The following is a 22,200-nucleotide window of genomic DNA, read 5'->3' as shown; positions in this document are numbered from 1 at the left end:
TAATTTTTTGCTATAATCACTACAAAAAACAAAACAAAACAGCAGTTCATATTAAAGAGTTTTATTGCATATTCAAGTATTGACACGTTAAAATAAGATGCACTATATAACATTAAAAAAATACCAGAAAGAGCAAAATGTCACATTTTAAATAAGACTTAAACTGGGGACATCACAAACTCTCCCATCAAACAACAACAAAAAAAAATTCTAAAACAACTTGCCTCAATCTAAGTAGTTAAAGTAGCTCATACAATGTCATTAGTAAGGTTAAAAACTCAATCCTGCTTGATGTTGAGGAAAACTTTATAAATGATCTCAGTTTGTGTCGCAGTTCACCCTGGATCAGGATCAGACCTCTGATCCTTTCACCTCCGTCATAATTCAAACTGATGACATCATGTCTTGTATTCGGACATGAGTTCATATTTATCACGTGGCTGAGTCTCCTCCTTCAGTCGGCCTTCAGGGCGTAGAGGACGTCGTCCTGGCTGACGTTGAGGCGGACGCGCTGCAGGACTCCCAGGCGGCTGGGCTCCAGCAGCAGCAACCTGCAGGCTCCCAGACGCTGACACACCGACAGACCCTCAGACACGCTGATGGGCTGCAGACCCTCCACCCGACACAGAGCCTGATGCTGCACGAACACCTGAGGGAGGAAACATTTAACTCGGGTTCTGAACTTAAACCAAACTAGACCCCTTTACATTCATCTGATTAGAGCTGCAACAACAACTCAATTAGTCAGCAACTATTTTGATGAAGTGATTAATCGTTTTGACTCATTCTTTGAGTAAAAAAATTCTCTGACTCTAGTTTCTTCAGTCTTCTCTGACAGTAAATTGAATATCTTTGGGTGGTGGAAAAAACAAGACATTTGAGGACATCATCTTGGGTTTTGGGAAACAGTGATTGATATTTTTCACCATTTTATAGGACCAAACAACTTGAAAACAATCTTTAGTTGCAGCTGTAGCTATCTGGACCTCAATACACTGCTGATTACTTATCTAATCTGATATTTTATTATTGCTACAACAATTATGAGTATAGACATTATTTATCAATGTAATTTCTTTGTGTTTTGCCTGGCTAGTGCCATGGGCATCAGCTGATGGGGATCATCCATCGATCGAACAAACTTAATTACTTACACAATTGAGTATTGAATATTTTCTAGTATTTTATAAGATTTAATTCAAAGATTGGACATCTTGAACGTTGTTTTCAATTAAGACCATGGGCAAAAGTTCCTTGCTGTAAGTGTTTTACAGAATATATGGAAAGGAAAGTTTTATTTGTCCCCTTTCTTCAGTTGGACTTTAAAAGAAAAAGGTTAGAAATTTTGGGTTTAAGAGTTACACGAGAAGATTCATATCACTTTATTTTGGGATGGTAAATATGAAGCTACAGTCAGCAGCCAGCCAGCTAACTTAGCTTAGCATAAAGACTGGAAACAGGGGAAAAAGCTAGCCTGGCTCTGTCTGAAGTTCAAAACTCCACCTACCAGCACCTTTAAAGCTCACTAATTAACTCAACAATTCAGTTGTCAAGTTGTTGCTGGCAGAAGCTTCATATTTAGAGAACAGACATCAAGAAAGCAAATAAACACATTTCCTGAAATGTCACTCTTTATAAACTGCTAAAAGAAACTTGAGTATCTCTTGTTTAGAGGTTCTAATAATAGTTGAGTATTTCCATTCTTTGCTACCTTGTACTTCTACTCTAGTCTGCATTTTTAGGTATTTGTAACTGTTTGTTTGAGGTTTACCTGTTGGAAGGTGGCCTCCTCCAATCCCAGTCGCCGAAACTCAGCAATGACGGCCCTCAGGAAGAGCTGCTCCTGCACTGATGCACACCTGCGGAAAAAACAAAACAAACAATCTTTAATCTTTATTACAAATCCATCAGTGTTCCATTAATGTGATCAAAGTGAGAGCCTTACTTGATGGCAGTGATGTAGGCCGAGGAAAACATCTCATTCAGCGCCTCCATCACATGACTCATTCCCACCAATCCGGTGGCAGAAGGGTCGGCGGCGGAGTGCTCGCAGATCTCTGTTGCTCGGCGACAGATGTCCAAACATCGACGAGCGTCGCCCGATAGAGCAGCCACCTGTGAGACGAGAGCGGAGAGGAGCGAACACATCTGTGGGTGAGCTCACGTCAGCCGAGAAGGTGTAGAAGATGTCCCGGTCGATCGGTCGTCTTACCTTCCTGGACGCGAGCTGGAGAGCGTCCTCCTCGAAGGCCTTCACCTTGTTGAGCCTGGACATGATGATCTGCTGCAGCTGCTTGAAGCTGTACGGCTGGAACGACATCCTGGTCAAACCCTGCAAACATTAACACAAACACAACAACTTAGTACAACTTCTTACTGTACAGCTTATTATCTACAAGTCTGCAAAAAGCCTGTGAAGAAAACAAATCAGGGTTTTTAACTTAGGATTAACTTATGTGTATTATTTTCTCGATTAATCGATTAGTTCTTTGGTCTATAAAATGTCAGAAAATGATCAGTTTCCCAAAACACAAGATGTCGTCCTCAAATGTCTCGTTTTGTCCACAACCCAAAGATATTCAGTTTACTGTCATAGAGGACTAAAAAAAACAGAAAATATTCCAATTTGAATAATGAATGATGATTAATTGACTAACTGTTGCAGCTCTAGTCTTCATTTATTTCAGTTCACTAGTATTAAGGTTGCGACAGCAGGAAATTCTGATATTTACACTGAATTAAATGACTCGTCTGGTGGCGAGAGTCAGCTGTGGACCTCTCGTGGTGTGATTCTGAGCTGACTGAAATAAAAGTTGACAATCATGACAGAAACCTGGTGAAATCTTTGTTTTTCAATGTGAAAGTCTGAGGCAAAACAGACAAAGCAATCATGCAATGACAGAATAGACACCGGTAGACATTTTTGAAAAACAGGAAGAGTTTGTTTGACTTTGATGCAGATGGAGGATGTGTCTCTGCTTTCGAATTAGTTTTCAGTTCCCATTGAACTGTATGATTCACCTGACAATCTGAGTGAGTAATAAGTCTGAAACCAATACCCTGCTGTCGTCAACATTTAGTTGTTGCTCTCAGGTGATGGGCCGTTTGACAAATCCTCATGCCTTTGAACGACACTTTTTTATGCAACACAATTAGAGGTGCAAATGTGGTGAACTTAATGTAACACAAGCATGATGTTGTATATGTATATGATGACTATGATGTACTGGATTTGGACCCCAGGAAGACTAGCTGGTGCCATAGGCATCAGCTAATGGGGATCCTTATAAATAAATGAATCAGTACAGGCTGCAGTCGCTCACCAGTCTGCTGGCCACTCTGTTGATCATGATCCTCTCCGGCAGGTCCATGGTGTTAGCGATGGTCAGCACCACCAGGCGGGCGTGACGCCGCGTCGGCCAGTCAAACAAGTTGTACATCACGTTCTGCTTCCTGGTCCACAAGAGGTCCAACTGCACGAGTCCAAACACAAACCAAAGAGTCAGTCCACTGTCACATGATCACCTCCAGCTTATTTATAAAAAAAAAAAAAAAAGACTTTTCAGGAGCTAAAACCTGTTTGGACTGAACCATGAATAGTTTTTACATTGAAGAATTTTTAAAGTTCTAGGTCACACAAGCCATGCTTTACAAGTTTTACGCCCCATTTCATAACTATTATAATTCTATTCCATAAACAGGTTTCAAGTTTAATTTTCCTGTCATTTTGTTATTTCATTATTACCTTACTTTTTGCTCTATTTTTATTCTTTATTCTTCTCTTATTATTACTAGTTATATCTATTACTATTTGTTACGACCCTCTCTGCCCAGTCTGCCTGTGGCTTCAATTTGTGTGGCTGTTCTCTGTTGTTTCTGCAGGTACTGGAGGTGGCAGCATCATCAGGAACACTGGCAACACCTGGGGCTCTGGGTGCCAGTGCCTCTTCAAAAACCCCGTTGGAGTCCAGTTGCTGGGGTGCTCTCCTCCCTGAGACACCTTTTGGCTTGACATTTTGATTTGCTTTTCTGCACCCTACAACACTACATCCATACACTGTTCCACTCATGCACTCACCTACACTACTGATTTCACTGACTACACATGCCATTGTTAGGTTAGGTTTTTTTCTCTTAGGTTAGTTCCTTTTTTAAAATAAATTGGTTATTAATTGGCTTTGTTGTGTGCATCTCCCTTCTTTGTCATGACCGTGCGGCCTGGTTCGTGACAAGTGGGGGCTCGTCTAAGTTGAATCTGATTTGTTTGGGGCCGTTGTTTGGTGCCCTTCTGATGTAAGGTTTGGTTTGGGAGATGCATTTTGGAGAGGAAAATTGATTTGGTTGTTTGGTTGTCAGTAAGGGGTGTTTGGTCCTGCAGTATCTCATGTGTTGACATGAGTGGGCAGGTGTGAGCTATCGGCAGTGATTGCATGGTCCTCTAGTGTGGTAAGTTTGGCTTTTGTGGAGTTTTCCCCTGTGTAAGCATAGCAACGTGGTCCATTTGGGCTCGTTGGTTTGTTTTTTTAGTTTGTTATTTTTGTGTGGTGTGCGGTCAGAGCAGTTGTCTCGGGAACACATCCAGAGCTGTCGGGTGAGTAACCAGCTAGCTGGGGACTTAACCGGGCTACTGGGTTGAGTGTTTAAATAGCCCACCGCTAATCTGCATGAAGACTAGGGGCAGTGAGATAAGTTTGGGATAGGCAGTCTAGATAGAGGGGGACTCTTTTTGTGCACTGGATGCCCTTGACAACACTGTTGGTTCAGTGTTTTTTTGTTTTGTGGGCCTTTAGACCTAGGCTATTATAGCAGGGATAGAGGATTTTGTTGCTGCCCATGTAAGGAGTTGCTGGATCGTTGCACTAAAGATCAGCTTTTGAAAATTGCAGAAGAGTATGAAGTGGATCTAAGTGGTCTTGGTGATAAGTGTTATTATTAATATTATCATCATCATCAAATCCCACATGCTAAGCTCCAACCACCAATGCCTCAGTGGTTCTCAGCTTCAAACTCATTGGTTCCTACTGAAAGTCAGCTCATAAATATATAGTTTCATGTGTGTGTGTTCAGTGTGATGAAAACATGTCAACCAGTGCGTCGGTTCACTGATGGGGTTTTTTTTTCTGTACATGAGATTTGTTGACAGGAAGAAAAATATAGAAAATTATGAGAATTATCCTTTAAAATTAAAAAGATTATCCTAATTTATATTCTGCTGTGTGTGTTATTGTTAAACATATTTAACTGTATTTTATTTATCATATAACGTGTTTGTAAAATGAAATAGATGTGCAACTGAAGGTAATTTTCATCATTGATTAACCTGCAGATTATTTTTTTTAATTAAGCAAAAATATAAGAAAAAGGTAAAAATGTCCACCACAGTATCCTGGAGCACAAGGTGACATCATTAAACATGTTTTTTTCTGATGAAAAGTCAAAATCCCCCAAAATGACATACTGTAATTTACTATCATGGAAGACCAAGAAAAGTATCAAGATTTAATGTTGGTTAAAAAACCCACAATCTTTAAACCGATGATCAAAATAGCTGCACATGACTAATCGTTGCAGCTTTATAATCGTATCTAAATAGAGTCAGAGCTCTTACTTCGTCCACCAGCAGCACAGTCGTCTCCTTCCTGGGTGCCGGGTTACTGAATCTCTTCTCCAGCAGAGCCGCCGCGTGGTCGGCTGTTGCTTTCTGTCCCGACAGTTTCTGCGGAAGAGACCGCAAAACACCAGAGATTTAATTCAAACATGGCAGAGTTTATTCCGACATCTGTAGGAACAGTCTGACATTTGGGGAACTCCTCTCGTTCTTCTCTAGAGTCTGATGTTTGAGTCAGTTTAGCCTAGCTTAGCGTAAAGAGTGGAAGCAGAGGGAAACTGCTAGCCTAGCTGCATCAAAACACAAAAATACACCAAAAAACTGTCTTTTCTTTTAGCTTTAGAGTTGTTTGAAGGCTGCTAGGAGGCTTTACAAACCTGGTTAAACTTGCGTCCTTCTCAGACGTGGAATACACAACAGCTATCTGTTAAAGTGATGCTTTTTGGCATTTAGACAGTTAATGTTCATTACGGCTTCATGATGAGTTTAGGGTCTAATAAAATAGTCAAATTGTTGTAATTTAGATAGACCAACCCAAAAAAGAGGGGTGTGTATTAACAGTTATTTTCTTTCTTTCTGTCATCTTCCTGTTATGATGGCGAGTATCATCAGCGTATGAGTTAATAATTTGACTGTGTTTCGGTGTTTTGTTTGTTTTCTGTCTTTTTTTCTTTTCTTTGTTTTCTCTTTTTGGGTCGGGGTATGTAAAAAAACCTTAAATAAAGTTTAAAAATCAACAAATGGTAAACTTCTCACCTGCAGGATTTGGACGTAGGCCTGATGAGGGTCCGTCATCTTCATGCCGTTGATCTCGATGAAGTGGAACGGCGGGATCTCGTCCATGTCCGCCGCGTGCTGCAGACAGCGCATCACCTCGTGGACTGTAGCTGTCTTACCTGTTCCTGGCACACCGGAGATATACATACACCTGAAACACGAGAAAAAACAACAGCGCAGGTCAGGAAGAATCCTTGAGACACATGTAACCTCAAGAGGAGACACACCGATTGGCTGTGAAACCTGATCTTACCCTCCCGTGCCGTCGATGACCTTGCTCTCCACGAAGCTGTAGATGTCCTGAAACTCCTGCTCTCTGCAGGGAAGAGACTCCGGCACCGAGGACACGTGCAGCCTGATGAGACAAACACATAACAAGTGTTTCATGTACAGTTATATTCTGCAGATTATCTGCTTCACCGAACTGAAAAACAGACAATTAAATCTAGATAAATGAGCACAACCTGGAACTCAGACGGCTGAAGTTCAAACTGGAAAAGTGACTAAATTCAATATAATATCTGTTACAGTTGTTCCTAAAGTTGGTGCTGTAAGATTAATCATCATTGTTCATCTATTGTGAGTTTTTAATACATTTCAAGACATTAAAAAAAAGCCACATTTACATTAACTCGGTTTTATGTTATGTTTTCAAACATATCAAAACAGAATAAATGAGCAATAAATATGAAAATCCCTATAATAAAAACTGTTTAATACGCAGGTAGCCGTTAGTCGCAGATGACATGACAACTCACTGTTGCCGGTTGCCATGGTAACACATAGCTCGGGTGTTTTGCAGGACCTCAGCGGTCAGAGCAGCGACGAAAAACTGAGCTCAAAGAAAAGCTGAAACATCTCGACACAAAAACTACTCAGCTGACGGCGTCACAGACGAGTTTTAGCTGCTTTCGGAAGACGAATATCTATCGACGTTCTCAGATTTATGTTTGTGTTATGTGGCTCTCTGATCGCTGGTAAACACGAAAACAAGACAAGAGACGTCCTGTCAGTGTCAGACCTTTGAAGAAAATGAAAGAAATACATTTAACATATTTAATTGTATTCATTGTTTACTTTTAGCAAAATGATTTATCTTTAAATCTTCACCTTTAGGCACCTTTTATTCTGAGAATGAGCCTATATTATTTAACTTCACATTGATATAATATAGACTAATATAATATAATATGAAGTTATATCAGTGTTTGGGTGCCTCAGGGTGCCACCCAACCTGTTAGTATACAGACTAGAAAAACACCCCGATGATTTTAAATGTGGTTTTTGTACATTATTCTCCCAGAATGCATTGCACAAAGGAAAAGAGCTGCTCACAGCTGGAAAACATTTAAACTAATAACGGATGAATACCGGTGAAACAGCTCCAGCAATACGTCGGAAAGCAAAAAAATATTAATTTTTGGACAAACATTTTGCTCACGGTAACATCCTAAACTCACAGTTTGACGGCACCTGCCAGCCAATCAGAGAGCAGGATGTTCTGTGTGGTCAAAATTATGAAAATGATTGTTGTAATCATTAGTCCTGCAGCTCTGATGTGAAGGGTTAATCTGGCCGCTGTAGGTCGGGGTCAAAGGTCACAGATTGTTGTGTTGGACCTGGACTCTCACCTCGTTCTGGCTTCCTCCAGGACGTTGGCGGGCAGTCGCGCCGGCAGCGACCTGCTGGGGATGCTGGGAGTAGCGTGACGAGGAGTCCGCGGCGTACCGGGCGCGATCTGTCGAAAAACAGGAAACAGAAGAGACGAAGTGAGAGAACTGAACAGATTCTTTAGGATTTAAAATATCTCCGGCGGTCTGACTTCTACCTTCTTGCTGGGAGTCTTTCGCGGCGTCCTGGTGGAGGAGCGAGTTTTCTGCTTCGATCGAGGAGTGCGAGACCCGCCGGCGGCGGCGCGTCTGCCTTTCTTCGCTACCGCTTCCTCGTCGCTATCCACCGCTTCCTCTTCATCACCTTCATCCTCGCTGCTGCTCTGTAGCTCCTTCTTCGATGGGATGAACTCGTCCTCGTCGTCTCCGTCTGAGTTCAGGTCCTGCTTGTTGTCCAGAAGATTCCTGAAGCAACAGACAGAAAAGCTCAGAAGATATAAAAGTTTTCACCACGAGATCAATCATTTCGTGCTGAAAAAGATTCATTAATTAGTCTGTCATCATTTTCATTTCATTCCCAATTAGTCACTTAATGATTTAGTCTAGAAAATGTCAGAAAATAGAAAGTCGACTCACATTTTATCAGCTGAAACGCTGCCTTTTGTTTTTAGCCACGTCGTCATACGCAGAGTAACGACAGCACGACGGGCTGTAAACTGTTTCAGACTGTCAGCAGCCAATCAGGGAAGACGCTCAGTGCTGCGTTTGGATTTTTAGTAATACCAAAACAAACACCTCTTATTTCTATGACAGTGTGGAAATCTAATGTTTTCATATGACAGATGATGAACAACAGCATTAAAACAGGAGACTCATGTATGGTGGCGGGGCGGCTGCTCTGCAGGTGCGTTTGATTTTACTGTAACTGCTGGTAACCGGGTGGAGATGTGAATAATATTTCTTGTAGGAGGCTGTAGTCACGAAAGAAGTAACGATGTTGTTCGGTATGTAGGCCTATAATAACAAGAGATGTGTAACTGCCCGCTAATTCATACGGTCTATAAGTCTGCAGAGGCCTTCTATTTCTATTTTGATAGTTAAATGTTTTTAATTGGACAGCTCATCCTACATAGTTGCCTGTGCTTCCCCTCGCTGGGTGGATCGACCGCCCGTGTTAGGTTGACTGAGTGAGCCTGTATATGCTCAGTGCAGACACATGTAGAAGAGAGGAGCGATATCAATGCTATTCAGACACGGCGAGCAGATGAATCCAGGGTCGCGACGAAGACGAACTATCCGAAATTTTGGTTATAACAGCGTTGGTGAGCGGAGTGAGGTAAGGAAGCCTTAACTGCAGGTATTGTGGGTTTGAGTTCCAAAATTGTTTGAACATTTCGTTTGTTTTGTCGTTTTCTTTGTTCCGTTCGTTTCATTTGTTTACGTTCTTGGCGATCAGCGCTATTTTGTTAGATTATTATTATTATTATTATTAGAGTAATAGTGGTAATGCCTTTGCTGACTGGACATTAGCACTATTAAGAAAAGCTTTTGTCTAATCTAGTGACTACTTTTAATAGTTGTTTGATTCAGTTTATTATTTGTGTATTGTATTTTTGATACGACAGGAAACTGTAGATAAATATGGATTCTAATTTTGTATATTTAGTTTTCATGGTGCAACGAGACAAACCATGAAGCATCAGTTTGGGACTCTCCGTGTGCTTCCTCAAACTAAGCCGTGGGCTGTGGGCTGTGGTTGAGAACACGTATTCATCAGAGGGTGTGACTGTGGTTTGACTGTGGTTTGACTTTGGTTTGACTTTGGTTCCTGGACATTAAAGTGAGTCATGTTTTCTGATCATTTCAAAAACAATGTAGATGTAGATGATTCATATATCAAGTTGTGTAACAGGCGTCACATGTCATCACATCAGCCTGCACGCTGACTGCAAGAGACAATTATTTTCATTAAATTCACAATTACTGATTTAGTCTATAAAGTTTTCTCTGACCAACAATCCATAATACAAAAAAACAGTAGAACTACAACGATTAGCCATTCGACTAAAATTAATCTGCAACTATATATTGATAATTAAACATTTTGAGTTTTTTTTTTTTTAAAGAAAAAAAAAAAAAAAAAAAAAAGCAAAAATTCTCTGGATCCAGCTTCTCAAATGTGAATATTTTCTTGTTGCTTTAGTCCTCTCTGGCAATAAACTGAATATCTTTGTGTTGTGGACAAAACAAGACATTTGAGGACGTCGTCTTGGGCTTTGGGAAATATTTTTCATAATTTTCTGACATTTTACAGATCAATCGATAATGAAAATAATCATTGGTTGCAGCTCAATAAATCAGAAGTCACATGTGAGAGGCTGGGACCTGTAAATGTTTGGTATTCACTGTGGGAGAAACCTCACACAGTATGATTAATTATGAGCCTTAATTAGACCATTAAATATAATATAATGAAATAAAATAACATGACAGCATTAAAAAAAATGATTGAAGATACAAGATAAATTCATATTTTAACTGTTAATTCTCATCAAATTGAACAGGTTGTGTTTTGTTGTCAGGATACAGTAGCTTAATAATGACTAAAAAAGGTCAGAGGTCATCCTGCTCCCTGGTTCAGCTGAGTCACGTCTCAAGTCTCTTATACTGCTCCGAGGAGCGAGGAGGGATCTCCGAGGAGCGAGGAGGGATCTCCAAGGAGCGAGGAAACACGAGAGCGGCCTTCACGGAGGTCTTTTACCGGCCGTCACGCCCCCTTATTGGATATCAGTTATTGATTGGACGCTGCAGCTGATCAGACTGATCTGATACATCACTGCAGTTTCATACCGAAGTGGAGACAGATTACAGATTAAAGTTTTATGTTTATTTATATATTCATCATATAGTTAAAAATCTGTTAATTGTCGGTCTGATCAACAAAAGAACCGTAAACAACTTCCTTCATTTATAAGAAAGGTTTTTTTCCATGATGTTATTTCCTCCATTAAACTGTTTCTTGCTGACAGACAGACTCTTCCTGACTTTAATTTGATCCATAATAACAGTTCAACACATTTATATTTCACATCATTTATCGTCATTTCCATTCAGTCACATGTGAGGCTGAAAATTCCTGAGCGTGGGGTTTGATGTGAGTTACATCATTTCCATTTGCCCTGAAACATTTAGCCAAATACATATTTTCCAGTGTTCAGAAGACACCCTGATCATATTCTGGGTTATTGAATGATGAATTCACTATCAGGATTATCAAAAAATACAGATGGAAGTGATCAATAAATAGTATAAACGCATTCTGTGAGTAGAAATGGTTTCTACAGCTGTTAAAGCAGGGAAAAGACGCAAGTGAGGGAAACATGGATGCAATTTAAGAGACTTGGGACGCACCCACGGTGAATCCGTCTCCGTACTCACAGTTGTTTCCTGATGCGAGACGACACCAGCTGGGCCGACTTCCTCTTTGAGCTCCTCGGCGTGGCGCCGCCCGGCAGCATCGGGGAGTTTTCGTTATCCACTTCTGCCCTGATGACATCACACAAACAGTTTTGAATAGTTGAGATCGGTTTCAGTCTTTTCAGTGTGCTGTCATGTAAATGTATGTTTTCATGGACTCACAGAGCTGCCAGACCAGGTTCCTTCAAGGTCTTCTGCTCTTTCTTTCGGGAGGGAGTGGTAGCTCTGTTGGCAGACATATTTAGATTTCTGGGGTTACATCACTGTGTTCAGTAAGATAACAACAACACTTACTCATCTTCTCCTTTAATGTTTTACTGTGTGACACTGTAAAATCTGTGACACCGGCTGCAACTTCACCCAGCTGTGCATTAAGACTGAAAGGTGTGAATGCAAGAACGGTTTTTCCCCTCACATGTGGTGTGTGAGGGGAAAAAACCTTCTTTGTGCTCCAGGTCTCAAACTCCCAGCAGCCTCTGAGCTCAGAGGGACAGTAGTTCAGTGCCTGACTCACTTCTGCCCCCTGGTGGTACAGTTTCTCCTCGGGGTGGCGTTTCTTCTCCTCGGTGTTTTAACCGAGCCGCTCGGTAACTCTGCTTCCATCACATCACCCTGCTGAGGACTGGAAGAGACTCCAGTGTGTCTGTGGTTTAAACCAGTTCAGCTCTGGTTTAACTCATTTAAAACCCATTTAGCTCTAGTTTTAAAACATATTTAATCCAGTTTCTCTCTAATTTGACCAATTTAAACTAGTTTATTTCAGATTTTGAGCAGTTAAAAACATTTACAAAATGTTTTATCTCTGGTTTTGACAATTTACACCCTACTTACACCAGTTCATCTCTGGTTTAAACCATTTTAAAACCAATGTAAACCAGTTTACCTCTGGTTTTAACTAGTGTAAAACATGTTTAAACCACAGAGCAGCATGTCTCTGGTTTTAACCATAATATAACCAAAGCAATCTGGTTTATCTCTGGTTTAGATTATTTAAAAAAACAATGTATCTATAGTTATAATCTGGTTTAACTAGTTCATCTGTTTTAAAACATTTAAAAACCAATTTAAACCAGTTATCTAAGAGTTTAACCAGTTTAAACCACTTCATCTCTAATTTGAACAATTTTAAAAACGATTAAAAAACACTTTATCTCTGGTTTTCACTATTTAAAGCCTTCTTAAAACAGTTTATCTATGCATTCAACCATTTTAAAACCCATTTAAACCAGTGTATCTCTGCCTTTCACCAGTTTAAAACCATGTTGAATGTGAAAGTTCATTGGAAACATAAGTTTGACCAAAAAAAAACAAAAAACAACTTGACTTCAGGTCCATTTACTATCTTTTTCAGGAGCTTTCAACTGTTCCATCATCTGAGGAAAACCTTGAGATGCTGCTGAAAGCTCCAGAAAACGAATACGTGAATGTTTTTTTTTTTCTTCGTTAAACTCAAGTTTAAGAGAGTTTAGAGAGTAAAGCTGGTGATATTATATTAATATATCAGAGGGATGAAACAGGTCACAGTCTAACTCAATACAATTCAACTGCAGCCTCCAAAATGACCAAAAAGTTGAATCAAAACAGTTTAATCAGCATTTTTAGACAGACAGACCTAATAAAACTGTGTGTAAAAGTCATATAACCGACTGTGAGCAAATGCGGACTCTGACCTGGAGGATTCGTCTCTCGATGGAGGACTTTCTATCTCAGCGATGGACAGTTTGTTGAGGACGATGGTGGAGGGCTTCAGGCTGATGGCGGGGGCTCGGTGGGCCTTCCTGAGGGGGGTGAGGCTGTGGGTGAGAGGCAGCGTCCGAGGGGGAGAGGACGCCAACCTCTGAGCCAACTCCAGCTCCTCGTCCAGCAGCTCACTCAGGACGTCGTCGTGGGTCATCGACTTCTTCTCCGGACCTGACGGGACGAGGAAAAGAACAGTTTAGTCGATCAGCACACCGTTAATCCACAACTGTTATGATAATCAATTCATAAATTAAGCAGAAGTGCCAGAAATTCTCTGCTTTTAGCTTCTCAAATGTTAAGATTTATGATTTATTCTCTTTTTATATCATTATAAACTATAATCTTTTGGTTTTGGTTTGATGGTCGGACAAAACACAAACATCTGAAGACGTCACCTTGAGCTCTGGGAAAGTATGATGTGCTTCTATAGATGAAATTATTCATATATTTATTTAAAAAATAAAAAATCATCAGATCTGACCCATTTTTCTGCATTATTTCTAAGTAGAGATGCACCGATTTCTGTTGTTTTTTAATTAGCAGCAAACATTTCTGTAATTTTTCTTTGTACGTTCAATAACTATTTAGATAACTTACATATTTCTTCTTGAAATTGGGCGTGTTCACCGAGATGAAGATGGTTTTATAAGTGTCTGATTAAGTTAGTTGTTCCAAATGTTTTCAAGGTTGTTCCTCCAAAAAATTGGACATTTGAGACCGATCGGCCGATTTCGATCAGCGGCCGATCAATCGGTGCATCTCTGTCTCTTGGTATTATCTAACCTCCAAAATGACCACAGATGAGTCGACTTATAACAACAGAAAGTCAACAAAACTGAACATTTTTAGAGTTTTGATACCAGAACGATACTTTTACTAAATCTACTAATCTTAGTGTCGCGGTCGACTACTGGTTATGATGTGTACCATCTTCTGTCGGGCTGCAACTACCGATTATTATTTTCGTTATCTGTTAATCTGCTGATTATTTTCTGGATAAATTGATTAATTCATTAGTGTCAGTTTAATTTCCCACAGCCCAAGTTGACGTCTTCAGATGTTTTGTTTTGTGCGTCTAAAACCCAAAAAATATTCAGTTTACTGTCATACATGATGAAGAGGAGCAGCAGCTAATCCTCACATATGAGAAGCTGGAACCAGCTGTTTGGCATTTTTGCTTAAAAAATTATCAAAAAATACTAATTGATTATCAAAATAGTTGCTTCTCCTCAAAAATAATTATTAAATTGACAGAAAATTAATCAACGACAATATGAACTCTTATTCTAATTATAATAATTGTTTGTTTTTCAGTTATTCATCAAGCAAAAATGCCAGAAGATTCTCGGCTTTCTGTGTTTTACATCACTGGAAACTGAATATCTGAGTTTTGGACTGTTGGTCGGACAAAACAAGACATTTAATTGAACTGCAGGAAACTGATCAAAATGAAAATAATAAACTAATAATTAAGTTTTAGTTGCAGCCCTGTATAACAGAAATGTCTGCCAACAGCTGGATTTCAAATGAAAGCACTTTTATGCAGATTAAAATGTGAAGAAATAAAAAGATGTCAGATATACAGAACCAGTCAACACATCCTGAAAGACTTTGACTGATACTGTATTTATATTCAATATTTTATATTATTTAATAGAATTTTTTTTAATGAATTGACGACGTTTTTCATGTGTAAAGAAACTCTGCAGCAAATCCAACATGTTTAATGAGTTAATCATGTTGATGATGAAGAGTTGTCTCCAAAGAAGATTTCAGGAAGAAAGTGAGGCACTGAAACACGTTTTGGTGGTTTTAGTTTTGAGGTAAAGTTTTGGTATCAGAACCAAAATATTTCACATTGACTTCTATGTAAAATAAATTAATAAATCACTCTTTTTGTGACTGACACTCACTGCTGAGCTCCAGTTTCTTGCGGACACCCGGCGTCCTGGCCGAGGCGTTCCTCCTCTTGGCGCTCAGACATTTGGACGCTGACAGTTTGGTGGCGGAGTGCAGAGACTCGGCCTCCATAGCGCCGGCTTTACCCGCGCTCATGGTGGCTCTGCTGTATCTCGCTTCCCCCGACGCCGCCCGGAACATGACGGTGGGATCCGGCGTCGGCAGGGCACGTCGAGACGGTCCTCGGGATGCAGGAGTGGCCGCGGGCGGCGAGCAGGGAGGTGAGGGGGGGAGGGAGGGTTTGGGGCAGGAAGGAGGGGAGAAACCCTCCACCAGAGCGGAGTCCACCAACCTGAAGGTCTTTGTGTCCCAGGACAGCTTCACATACAGAGTGTCCTTATCATAGGAGTCGGGGAACGGAGCGGCTCCATCCAGGTGCTTCACCTTTAAATCAAACGAGAGGAACTTAAAGGAGGACGATTTCCAGCTCTATATTCATATTCTGGGGCTCTACTGGAATATCTTTGCATGATTTACAGTTAAAAACTCCTTATTTATCTCATACTGGTCCTTTACATAATAAAAGCTTCTGTTATGTGGTTATAGTACAAATACAAACTTGACTGAATGATTCATCTTTTTAGTGACGGCACCGACACTGAAAGCTTTTGGACTGACATGAACTTTCTTCAAAAAAGAAGCATAACTGTTGATTTTAAAGCAGGAAATGGACAATTTACTGCAATACTGTAAACCTACTTTATATTTTTGGGAAGTATTATATTCACACCAGCAACTTTTCAGACCAAAAACCAATATTCAATGTATTCAAAGCCACTTTTAAAACATATTTGGAAACCCTGAAACTTAGTTAGAACTGTTAGGCTGTAAAAGTTATATCTCTTATATGTGTTTCTTCAGTGTTTTGAGGAGCAAAAAACTGAAATTATGGCTACATACAACCAGGGTTCAAAGAGAAAATGTGTTTTTTGTGATTTAATGAACTGACTCTCACTGACACTCATACAAATACTGATTCAGCTTTAAAAAGGAGACCCCGAGATAAAACAATCCCTCCTTCACCTGCACAGGTCTGAGGATGGACTCGGCGTCGACCTCGTCGTCACAGCTGCGGGTCTGATAGTAGAAGATCTCCTGCGGATGCGGCTCTCTGCCCAGCAGCTTCAGTTTGCTCAGAGGAACTTCAGAAACACGAGAAAACCACTGAACCACCGCCTTCTTCTGCTCGCCGCTCTCTGAAACACAGACGCAGAGCAGACGGTCAGCTGCAGTCTGGCTCACATGTTTTAGGATAAGTCAGAGTCAAGTCATAAATCCAGAGTTCAAACAATTCATTGATTAAACAGCAATTATAAAGAAATGGAATAATCATTCCAGCTGTTTTTCCAGCAGAAAGGCCAAAATTTCACTGTCAGTTGTGACTATTTGATGTTTTTGTTTGTCATATCTGAAATTAAACTGAATATTTCTGAACTTTTTGGTCCAAAAAATTTTAAAAAAAATGTTAAATTGTTAAATTTGGGTAAATTGTTGCATCTTTTTTCACTTTTTTCTGGCATTTTATAGACTAAAAGATTAAATCGAGAAAATAATCAGCAGGAAATAATTGTTAGTTGCAGCCAGACATAAAGCTGTCAAAGCAAGTCTTATGTCATTTGATAATTCTGTAATTTTCGCAAAATTGCAAGCGCTCGCAATTATGTCGATGTTGCAATTCAAAGGCTTCTTGAATTTGCGTTAATTATTGCAATCGCAAAATCTCAATTTGCTGGAGGGACTGATTAGAATTCCTTTATAATGTGCTTCAAATATTGGTGATGACTTACACATTTTATCACAATATGATTCCAATTAAAATCAATAAAAAAGGTGGCATTTAATTCTCATCTGCCCTCGTTTAGAATAAAAACATTGATTCATTTTTAATGTGGCTTCTTTCATCGCCGTCTGTGACCCACCGTCTCCGTACAGCTTGATGACTTTGGCCACATACGGGTTGTCTTCATCATCTCCCTCTATGAGGATGTGCTGGCCGGTGTTGATGATGGTGGTCCTCGGGAGACCCTCCACGCGGATGGCCAACGAGCTGAGAGACAACAACAGCAGGAGAGATTTCATAATAAACATCTAGCGCTGCAATGATGAGTCGATCTAAAGAAACTTAATCTGCAACTATTTTGATAACTGAACAATTTAAGAGAAAAAAGGGGAAAACTTCACTCGTTTCATCTTCACAAATGTGAGTATTTGCTGGTTTTCATAGTCTTCTACATATATACGCTGATAATTTTGGGGTTTTGGACTGTTGGTCAGACAAAACAAGACACTGTGAGACATGATCTTGGGTTCTGGGAGATTGTGATGGATTTTTTTTATAGGCGATTAATTGAGCAATACTTTAACTACATCACACTCATAATACTTAGCCTATGTACTTTTACTGTAGTAGGATTTTTCATGCAGGACTTTTACTTGTAATGAAGTATTTCCACATTGCTGTATTGGTACATTGAGTACTTTCTTCCACCACTGGTTGCTTATTAATATTAAATGAGTTAATTGTTTCAGCTGTCATTTATTACACACTTAAGAGATGAAAGATGGCTTTGTACAAATATACTGTAAGTTATGTAAGCTTGACTAAACTTTTGAAAAAAACAAATGTTACATGAGAGGAAAATAAGACATTTACAAAAGATGAACAAATACAAAAATGTAATGAGTAAATCAGTGTTTCTGCAGTGAGATTTATGGGCACTAACCTGTATTCATAAGTCTTTAACTTCCTATTGAAGCTTACAGGCTCTCCGAGCCACTCGTAGACTCTTCTGAATCTCCGTCGGGTGAAATATTTCATCCTCGCTGTCTGAAGTCACAGAAAAGGCGGTTAAAACACTCAAACTTCACTTTCGATCCGAATTGGAGCCGTTTATCTGCTTTAATTCAAAACGCAAATCGAAAAAAAGAGGATTTCAGTAGTAAAAGTCTCGAGGTTGCAGCCATCCACCGTCAACATTTCGCGCGAAAATTACGTCATTTCCGTTCTCCTTCTTATCCTTTTTAGCGGTTGGCAAACGAGAGATGGCGCCTTACCGCCACCGGCTGGTGTGGAGGGTGAGTGACTCTACAGTGAAGGGAATATCTACAAATTTATATACTATATATTATAAAATAGAGAAAAATATATATATATTCGGTTTGGGGGCAGGGTTCATGGTACAGGCGGTTCCTTTCATCACCTCCTATGATCCATCTTCCAGTGAACCCTTTGATTTTCCAAAATGGCTTCAATCTTCTTCATTTCAAATGTCATGCCAATAAAGCTTATTGAATCGAATTGAGTCCTCAGATTTGTTTCTCAAATGTACATTCTCTCTCTCTCTCAGACTCTCTGTTCCCTTGAAGGGAAAAGGTGTCTTTTTTCCTTCAAGATGAACACAATAAAGAACTTCAGTCCTGCCTCACATGCAGGTTACCTCCATGTAGGGCAGGACTTAACTCTCAGGGTCATCTCAGGGGTCAACAGTGGTTCTACTTCTGAGGGCCTCTCCTCCAGATGTAGAAGTAGTGTTGAGGTTATTTAGGGGGCAGGTAGCCTTCATCTTGAAGATAAAAGTGAGGTGGAGTTTCCTTTTTTTCTTCAAGATAACCAAACACCCAACGTGCCTCCTCTTAACATGAAAGTGAGCTCATATAGATGTCATCTGAACCACGTCACTTTCCCTATGGTGGTTTGCAGAAATGTACAATGCCAATATTTTACTCTGGCGACAGGGCTGTGTGAGGCAGGACTTGAGTTCTCAGGGTCGCCTCAGTGGTCAACAGTGTTTCCAGGGTTCAAGTCCCGGTCCAGAGCCTTTCTGAGTCTGTGTGTAGTCTGCTGAGGTGGCGTGAGTTAACCCCGGGTTCTCCAGTTTCCTCCCACTTTCCTTCAAAACAATTCCCAATTCAACAATTCAAAAATAATTTGAACACTGTTGATTCCTCAAAAGCTAATTGGTTTCGTTAAGTCTTTAAATTCTAATACCTGCTTTGAAATCAGTCTTTTCTCATCTTTTGCAGTCAAACCTCTAAATGTCTAATTAAATTTTGCTGATTCAGTTTCACTCAGGCCAAATTTGTTGTGTAGAAAACATTTGGGAAACTCTGTTCATAACCCAAAACAGGTGGTATAGGCCAGTAGGGGTTTCAGGGTAAGGTATGTTTGAAATACTCAGTTTCATAGTTTCATCGCACAGGTCATTTTCACCTACCTTCAAAAAATCCCTTGCTCCAATATCATGACTTTATTGTTAGGAAGTCACTCTAACAGTTACATTCAAACTAAAATGATGAAGTTTAAAATTGAAGTCTTCCTACACCAGTATCAGCAAATGAAAATTGACAGTCATAGTGTTATCAATGACATCTTTCCATGAACTCTCCTATTCACAGTGAGCACCTTACAGTATCAGTAAAATAACTGCAGTGGTGGAAAGTACCTTTACTCAAACACTGTACTTAAATTTTGAGGTACATGTACTTGACTTGAGTATTTCCATCTGATGCTACTTTATACTTTCACTGCACTACAAACTGGTTACTGGCTACATATGTGACCTTCTAATATTACTATAATGTGAAATAGTGTGCAAACAGCATAACATGGGTAGTTCTAAATGCAAATAATGGGGAACTGTAACATTCTAGTGAAGTAATTGCACAAAGCAAATTCCACAGACAAACACTGAATTTTGACATGATTACTCTGATTATCTGGATATTGTTAAGTACACTTGTAGTTTTTTTGCTCAGACATTCAATCACAAACTTCTGCTTCCTCTTCTTCTTCTTTTCGGCTGCTCCTGTTAGGGGTCACCATAGTGGATCATCCATTTCCATCTCTTCCTGTACTCTGCATCTTCCTCTGTTGCACCAACCACCTGCATGTCTTCCCTTATCATTTACATAAACCTCCTCTTTGGTCTTCCTCTTTTCCTCTTACCTGGCAGCTCCATCTTCAGCATCCTTTTCCCAATATAACCGGCATCTCTCCTCCATATATGTCCAAACCATCTCAATCCTGCCTCTCTTGCTTTGTCTCCAAATTGTCCCACCTGAGCTGCCCCTCTAATATACTCATTAATAATCCTGTCCATCGTTGTCACTCCCAAGGAAAATAGCATATTCAACTCTGCCACCTTCAGCTCCACCTCCTGTGTTTTCGTCAGTGTTACTGCCTCCAAACCATACAACATAGCTGGTCTCACTGGGCTGTGACAGTATGGATCTTTTCTTACCATGGTGAAAAAGCAGCATACATTTACCCCTCCACGGTAAACCCCCTTAAACCAGGGTACAGTTTGTTGAGGATATCAACAGAGTGACAATATTGCCTGCCACACTGAATACAACAAGGCATTTGTAAGCCTCGAGTTTAGCGATTTGAGCATCACCATCTGGGATTTGACCGTTGCCATCCTTGATTTTTGGAGCCAGAAGTGACCATATCTGGATGAAAGGGTGGAGCTGACCCTAGTGCTGGCTGCTAGCTTGGTTAGTACTGTGCATTTACAGTCTGAGATTAACTGTGATAATGCTAGTGCTAATGGTAGTGAAAAATAGGCCCAAACCATTGAAACAAAATGTACTTACCAGAAAAACTGAACAGCTGGTTCCTTAGAGGGTCTTTTAGTACAACCAAATGCTGAACAAGGCTTTTTTGGGCGACTGAAATGTTAACTTTAAATTAACTTTCATGAACTGAACACACTGTGGAATAGCTGCAGCTACGACTATACTCTGTGAATCTGGGGTTACGCCATAGTTACGTTACGTAATCAACGTTGTCACTGTGGTAGCAACTTGGTAGCCAAACCGTAAAGCATACATTGCTCTATTATCTATTTTACTTTAAATGAGACCATAATTTACAAAATGAACATCATGCTGTATTGAAGAAGACTTGAAACTACACTGTAAAAAAAAAAATCGCAAAAAAAAGGTAAAAAGTTGCCAGACACTTTACTTTGGACATTGTCTACATTTTTACAGTCCAACCATTATAAAACAAAAAGAAAATCTCATTATAAAACATTGCGAGAATGTTAAACAAATGTATAAATCTGCACAAAAAATGAAAAAGATTGCAGAACTACCTTAAAATTACCTAATTTAAATGAAGACAATTCATAGGATTATCCAGTCCATCCACAAGAACTCCCCATCAAAGTACAAATTTCTGGATGTAAAACAGAGAAATTATGTAAAATTACATTCAAATTACCCTCCTTTAACACCCATTAATGGTATCTTGAGAGTTTTAAGCTTTTATTTTATGTGATTATCCAATCTATTTACAGTAGATCCCTGGTAAATGTTTGGCGCTTGCACAACGAAACATAGTATTCTATCTGATGATTACTTTTTTCTGCTGTGGACTGTGTAGACTAACACATCCATTAGTTTAGAACACTGAAATTGTTCAAACATCAAGCATCATCAAGGAAAAATACCATCTTGTTTGCCTGATCTTGAAGGATTGCATTTGTCACACAGTTGATTAAAGAGAAAGAGACCATTCTGCTGTGGTTGAGTTACATTGACTTTGAACTATTGAGGGACTGCGAACAGAACAGTGAAGCTCTGTCATGAAAAGCTGTCAATTCATAAGCTGTCTTGTCTGAGTCAGAAACGGTCTGGTAATATTAAGCTTGAGAGAAAATCAGCGCAGGTATGAGAAAATGCTTTCAACAAGCTTTGAGCTCAATCCTTTCTTGCATTGTTTTCTAGGTCTTGCTAGACACTGTCTTCAAAGCCTGGGTTGCACACACTTCACTAGAAGCCACCCTTTCATGTCTCAAAACGTTAGCTGTTAATGCTCAATATATACAATAATGCAAATAGGCCATTCAGCTAAATAAAAACTGCCAGAGCAAGCTATCCTTTAAATGTGATCAACAAAATCTTAAAACCATTCGTAAAACTGACTGGTATCCTGTGTTGGGATGCTTAATTTGGAGTGATGTAGTAGTCTCTACATTTGGAACCAGTTAAAACTCTGGTGCAGTATTTTTCACAAGGTTTAGG

At 39.7% G+C, this 22,200-nt stretch overlaps 1 protein-coding gene and 1 long non-coding RNA gene across 5 annotated transcripts; one reads left to right on the top strand and one right to left on the bottom strand.

Moving 5' to 3' along the window:
- Window positions 1–45: 45 nt before the first annotated feature.
- On the bottom strand, window positions 46–18,159 carry orc1 (origin recognition complex, subunit 1). Of its 4 annotated transcripts, none has more exons than XM_042417284.1 (18): window positions 17,895–18,159; window positions 17,091–17,218; window positions 16,195–16,367; window positions 15,120–15,555; window positions 13,143–13,383; window positions 11,987–12,094; window positions 11,635–11,697; window positions 11,434–11,541; window positions 8,214–8,460; window positions 8,017–8,123; window positions 6,639–6,740; window positions 6,365–6,536; window positions 5,609–5,716; window positions 3,324–3,473; window positions 2,213–2,332; window positions 1,946–2,115; window positions 1,772–1,859; window positions 46–649 (listed from the first exon to the last, which is right to left on the bottom strand). In XM_042417284.1, the coding sequence occupies exons 1-18, from the start codon at window positions 17,987–17,989 to the stop codon at window positions 455–457; spliced, it is 2,811 nt and encodes a 936-aa protein (XP_042273218.1). In that variant the 5' UTR covers window positions 17,990–18,159; the 3' UTR covers window positions 46–454. The 4 variants fall into 4 exon arrangements, with proteins under 4 accessions (XP_042273218.1, XP_042273219.1, XP_042273220.1 ...); XM_042417285.1 differs by having other exon boundaries at window positions 15,126–15,555; XM_042417286.1 differs by lacking the exon at window positions 11,987–12,094.
- Window positions 3,410–4,177, top strand: LOC121900778. The gene is made up of 2 exons (XR_006097077.1): window positions 3,410–3,501; window positions 3,883–4,177. It is a non-coding gene; the product is annotated as an uncharacterized LOC121900778 (long non-coding RNA).
- Window positions 18,160–22,200: the final 4,041 nt, after the last annotated feature.

This window comes from Thunnus maccoyii, chromosome 7 (assembly GCF_910596095.1).
Source record: "Thunnus maccoyii chromosome 7, fThuMac1.1, whole genome shotgun sequence".
Lineage (NCBI taxonomy): Eukaryota > Metazoa > Chordata > Actinopteri > Scombriformes > Scombridae > Thunnus > Thunnus maccoyii.
Note: the sequence above shows the minus strand (reverse complement) of the source record. Positions and strands in the feature narration are given on the sequence as shown.

Excerpts from the sequence above, each read along its gene's own strand:
- orc1 (XM_042417284.1), bottom strand. The coding sequence starts at position 17,989 with ATGAAATATTTCACCCGACGGAGATTCAGAAGAGTCTACGAGTGGCTC. Across the intron at positions 11,698-11,986 it reads TGTACCACCAGGGGGCAGAA|AGCTACCACTCCCTCCCGAA; the intron begins GTGAGTCAGGCA and ends GTCTGCCAACAG. Across the intron at positions 5,717-6,364 it reads CCTACGTCCAAATCCTGCAG|AAACTGTCGGGACAGAAAGC; the intron begins GTGAGAAGTTTA and ends TCTCTTCCGCAG.